Source organism: Phodopus roborovskii, unplaced genomic scaffold (genome assembly GCF_943737965.1).
Source record: "Phodopus roborovskii unplaced genomic scaffold, PHOROB, whole genome shotgun sequence".
NCBI lineage: Eukaryota > Metazoa > Chordata > Mammalia > Rodentia > Cricetidae > Phodopus > Phodopus roborovskii.
The window spans coordinates 9805476-9811239 of NW_026126434.1; the positions used below are offsets into that span (position 1 = coordinate 9805476).

At 51.4% G+C, this 5764-nt stretch overlaps 1 protein-coding gene across 2 annotated transcripts; it reads right to left on the minus strand.

The window, feature by feature from the left end:
- Positions 1-1239: 1239 nt before the first annotated feature.
- On the minus strand, positions 1240-3543 carry Fam241b (family with sequence similarity 241 member B). Of its 2 annotated transcripts, XM_051186784.1 has the most exons (4): positions 3424-3488; positions 2712-2797; positions 2305-2426; positions 1240-1540 (listed from the first exon to the last, which is right to left on the minus strand). In XM_051186784.1, the coding sequence occupies exons 3-4, from the start codon at positions 2395-2397 to the stop codon at positions 1271-1273; spliced, it is 363 nt and encodes a 120-aa protein (XP_051042741.1). In that variant the 5' UTR covers positions 2398-2426; positions 2712-2797; positions 3424-3488; the 3' UTR covers positions 1240-1270. The 2 variants fall into 2 exon arrangements, with proteins under 2 accessions (XP_051042741.1, XP_051042740.1); XM_051186783.1 differs by lacking the exon at positions 2712-2797 and having other exon boundaries at positions 1249-1540; positions 3424-3543.
- Between the last annotated feature and the right edge of the window lie 2221 nt (positions 3544-5764).

The window sequence follows — 5764 nt, forward strand, 5'->3', positions numbered from 1 at the left end:
CCCCAAAATGCAGTTCATGTACAGAACAAGTCCCACCACAGATGTGGAAGTGGACAGAGCAGGGCGTTGGTGGCGCATGCCTTTAATCCCAGCACTCAGGAGGCAGGGGCAGGCGGATCTCTGAGTTTGAGGCCAGCCTGGTCTACAGAGCAATTCCAGGACATCCAGGGATACACAGAGAAACCTTGTCTCAACCCCCAGAAGAGTTCAAAAGCCAAACCTGAGGCCTCTCCTGTCGGGAAAAGAGTTTGCCTCAACCCAACACTCCCTAAGGATAAGGACAGCCTGCCATGGGGCTTCTGGGAGACACTGGTGGTTGGAGGGAACTGAGTAGCCCCTGGGAAGAACCCAAGCAAGAAAGACCCCAGACAAGCACCCCATTCTTTGACTCCTAGTGCCTCCCCAGCCATTCTGGCCAAAAGACCATTCCCCAAAAGCTGACCTTGGAGTTCAGTGTGTTGGGTACCTAGAGCATTCCCCCAGCACTAGGCAAGGGGTCCAGGCTTATGCCTCACCTCCCATCTCCCCATCCTACTGAGAAAACTGTGGCAATCACCAAGGTCAAAGGCCCTGCCACCTCCTCCTCTAACCAGGCACCCCTCTTCAGGCTTCCAGACCACACAGCTGGGAGTCATTCACCCACTTCTTAAAAGAAGACTCAAATTTATTTATTGAAAATATCACAATAGCTGGACAGGGTACCACACGCCTTTAGTCCCAGCACTTGGGAGACAGAGGCAGGAAGATCTCTTGTGAGTTCAAGGCCAACCCGGTCTATATAGTGATTCCAGGCCAGCCAAGGATACATAGTTAAAACACTGTCTCAAAACCAAACATACCCCAAAAAAAGAAAGAAAAATGTCACAATAAACAGAATTTCAATACCTTTCTTCATAAATAAGAGTAACTAATAAAAAGACACCATTAGAAAAAAGGAATGCTACACAAATCTGGACAATTCCTAGCTTCTCTAAACTCATTTTGCTCCTGGGGAGGATTAAGGGAAAGGGGCTTGTGTTCTGGGAGAATACAACATACTAGCCTGTCTTACCCTGGGCTTGTGCTTCTTAATGGAGGCCCTAAGCCCCTAAAAGCCTTCCAAGAAAACGAGTACTCTGTACTTTCTGGTGATGCTGTGCCCTCTGCCTCCTGTTTATCACAATGGGGAAATACACACCCATGGTCCCATCTCTGACTGCTTGCTCCCTCCCCCGTCCCTGCTCTCACAGCAAAGCCCAGCCAATCCTAATGAACACTCCTGCCCTCCCTGTCACCGCCGGCTCAGGTGGGACACCAGGTAGACCAGGCCCACTAGCAGGAGGCCACGGACCCCAAGCATCATGAGCAGGAAAAGTAGGAGAATGGAGGTCACCGGCTCCACCACGTGGTTCCCGAGATGCCACTGGGGGAAACCCATGTTCACCAGCTGCCGGTTCAGGTCATTGAAGGGAGACTGGGCAGCACCCAGCCTAGCACCTGCCTGCTGCTGGCGGGGTCCAGGGCCCCCTGGAGGCCCACCATGACCTCTGTTGAGAAAACCCTGGAAGATGAAGACAGACAAATGAATCCAGAGGAAGCACCAGCCAGAAGACTGCCCCGCCCTCCCCCATGGCCATCCTACAACAGAGCTTCTCTCCCAGGAACAGCCAAGACCCTAAATCTCAGAGCATGAAGAATCATGGCCTGTGTTCCCCTTACCACGCCTGGGACAAGGGGGCCGGGCCCCAAGAGGTGGGCATCTTTAGGTTGGCACCCTCTCTGCAAAATATTCTGAAGCTAAGCTAACCATTCATCTCCTCTATTACCCAGCTTTTCTCCATCCAAAGCTTCCTGAGACATGCTGGCTCCAGCAGGGTTTGCAAATCATGTAAATCTCACCCAAAGAGAGTGAACCTGTAGGTTTGAGGCCAGGGAAGGCTCCCTCCCCAGGAGGCAGGAGGCAGACACAAGTTGGTTCTTACTCTGATAGACCCTCTGTGGAGAGAATGCCAGACTAGAAAACAACAGTTCTCAACCTGTGGGTCTCCAGCCATTTGGGATCAAAGACACTTTATCAAGGGTCTCTAAGACCATCAAAAAAAAAAAAAAAAAAAAAAAAAAAAAAAAACCCGCAAGGTTACAATTACAATACAGAACAGTAGTGAAATGGTCATGAAGTAGTATGAAAATCTATGGGGGGGTCACCACAACATGAGGGTCGCAGCATTAGGAAGGCTTACAGTGGCTTCTATAGGAGGTGAGAAGCCAGTTTGAGAAACTTATGGGAGTTGGGGCCAAAGGCTTCTCCTCGGAACGGATGCCTACCTGCCGAGGACTGCTAATTCTCTGCTGCGTGGTGGTCCTCACTCGCGGGTCATCATCTTGAACAATCTCCCCGTTGGCCAAGATCCTCACCATCCTCCTGGGAGCTGTGAATTCCTGCTGGGCTGTACCAGCAATGAGTGCAGAGTCAGGTGGGTGTTACTTCACAGGTCCCCTCAGCAATAGCCCTTTCTGAGCTCTGTCTAGGGAACTCTTTGCCCTGACCTCAGATAACTGAGAGGATTGTTTTCAACGTCATATGGTGACCCACCCTTAGCAAGCGCCTGTTTGGTTAATGAAAATAGGTGAAATAACAAGGGGAAAAAAGAAGGAGGGAGGAAAGTAGGAAGGGAGGGAGGAAGGGACGGGAGAGGGAGGAGAGTCCCAGAGACCTGGCATGTGGTGCACACCTATAATCCATCCACTGCAGAAGGCTGCATGATCAGGGGTTAAAGGGCAGTCTGACGTTTGGGGATAGCCTCGGCTTTGTGAAACCCTGCCTCAACAAAAACAGGGAAGGAGGAAAATACTTTGTATGCTAACTGAAAAGAAAAATAAATTGAGGAGGTTAGGGTGAGGTTCCCAGGCGCAGCTAAAAGAGCAAGAGCTAAGGATCTATCCAGATCCCTTTAGGTCTCCTCCCAGGTGACAGAACCCAACCAGCTGGCCACCAACCTGGGAAGGGCAGACCTCCGCTGCAGAAGGCACGCCTACCCCCCCGCCCCCCGGCCCTCGCCTCCAGGAGCACCACTGTCCATTTGCTAAAGGGCAAGGTCTAATGCTCCCACCACACGGGGTGTGAGCTTGGGCTGGGGCTCTGGGGAACCCCAGCTCTGCAGCCCCCAAGGGTGACAGTGGGCCGTGCACTGTCAGCTGAGGAGCTCCCGGGTATACATCTGGACTCTCCCCGTGCTGGGGCACTGAGGCAGGCTGGATCCTGGGGAAGGAGCACGGCGTGGACCCGCAACATCGCGGTCCCGCGTGGCGTCCCGTGCTTTGTCATTCCGCATGCTGGACAACCCGCGCTGCAGCAGTATCTCGGCCAGGCGAGGCTCCAGTCCCCGCAGAGGTGGGGAGGGACCCGGACCCTGACACCGACACGGTCCCGGCGCGAACACCCACCTGCGCGCACGGCTCGCGGGCCTGGGCGTCCACGGTGGCCGCTTCCTCCCACCTGACCTCACAGGAAGCGCGCGCCGCAGGGGCGAGGCCCGGCACGGGGCTCCCCCTGCCGACTGCCTGTGGAACTGCAGCTGCGGAACCAGGAGGAGGGAGGAGGAAAAGGAGGAGCAGCTTGACAGGGGGAGGGAGGAGGAGGGAAGAGGAGGAAGGACTCTAGGGAAGAGGTGAGGGGGCTGAAAAGTAGTCAAGTCAGGGAGTGTGGGACAATACATGATGGGGAAGAGAAGCCCAGGACCCACCCGGATGGAGAAGAGAAGTAGACACATGCTGAGCCCACAGGTAGAAGTCAAATAGGCCCAGGTGACTCAGTGTCCCTTGAGTAGGACCCAGTGCTGCCCTTCAGGAGCTCCAAGCCCCTTGGGGAAGAAGAGGTGTGGATCACAGGGCAGGCTCAGGGGGTGTTTCATAGTGAGTCTGGGTGGAAGCAGGAGGAAGACTAGATAGTCTGGGAAATCCCAGAAAGGGAAGAGAAGGTGAGTGGAGGGAAGGAGACAGACAGACAGAACCGGCAGATGGTGAAGCCAGTAAAGTCACTTGCTTCCCAGCCTGATGACCTGAGTTGGATCGCTGGAGCCCACACGGAAGGAGGGGACTCACTGCTTGGCATCCCTCTGACACTATTCTGGTAGAAATGCTTAGAGGAGTGCAGCCTCCCAGGGTGGAAATCTAGGCTGAGCCAGCACCTTGCCATCACAGGCTTTCCTTTGGTGTTTGGCTTGAGCAAAGCAGCTACCTTCTAAGAGTTCTGTCTTACAAAGTACCCTTTCTTTACTAGCCTTCTGGCTGAAGGGAGCAGACTTCCTGGTGGCTTTTACTGTCCACTGTTTCAAGGTCACTAGCATCTTCTGATCTTAATCTGAGGTCAAAGCACAAAGCAAAACCAGAGGCTCCCTCAGCCAAGGGTTGCCATTCCCTGGGTCACACAGGTCACAGTCTACCTGCTCCACCCCAGGTGTCAAAGTCTTGTTTTTGCTTTACATTTGATGTCTAAGGATGTTTGCTGTCTTTAACAGAAGAATTGGAGAAAGTGCATCTACCCCATCTTGCTGGATGCAGATTTCCAAGCTTAGACTTAGCGGTTGAGGCACCTGACTCATAAAATGGCATTGGGTGAATGGCATCAGAACAAACCTAAAACTTGGAATTTATGATAAAGTGGAAGCCCAGAAAAGTAAGAGTATCCCTTCTCACTGCCCCCTCTTCTTTTAGACAAGGTAGCACCAGTTGGCCTGGAACTTCCTATATAGACCAAGCTAGCTTAGAACTCAGAGCTCTGCCTGTTTCTGCTTCCCTGAAATTTAAAGTGTGTGCCAACATGCCCAGCTAGAATAATTTTATATTAGCAAGTAGTTGTGACATATGTGCATTTGGCAAGAACATTGTGGTGACAGATGTATGTGGGAGAGGGGAGCTGTTCACCTCATAAGCAAACAGGATGCAAAAGGGTAAGGTGGTGACTTACCATATAACCTCCTCCTTATCTAGCCATCAAAGGAATGTATGCAGGGGACAGCTTTCTCCAAATGGCTCTCACTTCCCAAGATGACTCCAGCTGGGAACAAGCATTCACAGCATGAGCCCATGGGACATGCTATATTCAAAATGCAACATACATTTTAAAACATCTTTTTAAAACATTTATGTTACTTATGCATAGGTGTGTGTGTGTGTGTGTGTGTGTGTGTGTGTGTGTGTGTGTGTATTTGCACACAGTTGCCCACATAGGCCAGAAGAGGACATCAGATTCTGGAGAGCTAGAGTTGCAGACATTTGCTAATTGCCCAATGAGGGTGAGGAGAGCTGAACTCTGGTCCACTGCAAGAGCAACAAGTGCTCTTAACCGCAAGCCAGCTCTCCAACTCCCCAACTCCAACCAAAGCTTTTGTGACTTTGTTTTTGTTTTAAACCAAAGGAAGTATTACAAAAAGTGTAGTGAGCTCTAGGCAATAAGTTGGGGCAATACTGGCAAGAAACTCACATATGACTGGCAGGCAGGGCCACATGGCTCTTATGTATGGCAGGCAGGGTTCAGTGTCTTGACTTACTTTTTTTTTTTTTTTTGAGATTTATTTATGTATATGAGTGTTCTGTCTTCCTGTACAACTGCACTGCCAGAAGAAAGCATCAGTCCCATTACAGATGGTTATGAGCCAACATGTGAGTGCTGGGAATTGAACTCAGGACCTCTGGAAGAAGAACAGTCAATGTTCTTAACCACTGAGCTATCTCTCCAGCCCATGTTTTGGCCTGTTTAGTGATCAATGGACATTCCTTTTGGAAT

What these genes read in the sequence shown, in the direction of transcription:
- Fam241b (XM_051186784.1), bottom strand. Translation starts at nt 2,397, where the DNA reads ATGGTGAGGATCTTGGCCAACGGGGAGATTGTTCAAGATGATGACCCG. An exon ending in GAATTAGCAGTCCTCGGCAG is followed by an intron (nt 1,541 to 2,304) that starts GTAGGCATCCGT and finishes TTCATCTTCCAG; the next exon opens with GGTTTTCTCAACAGAGGTCA.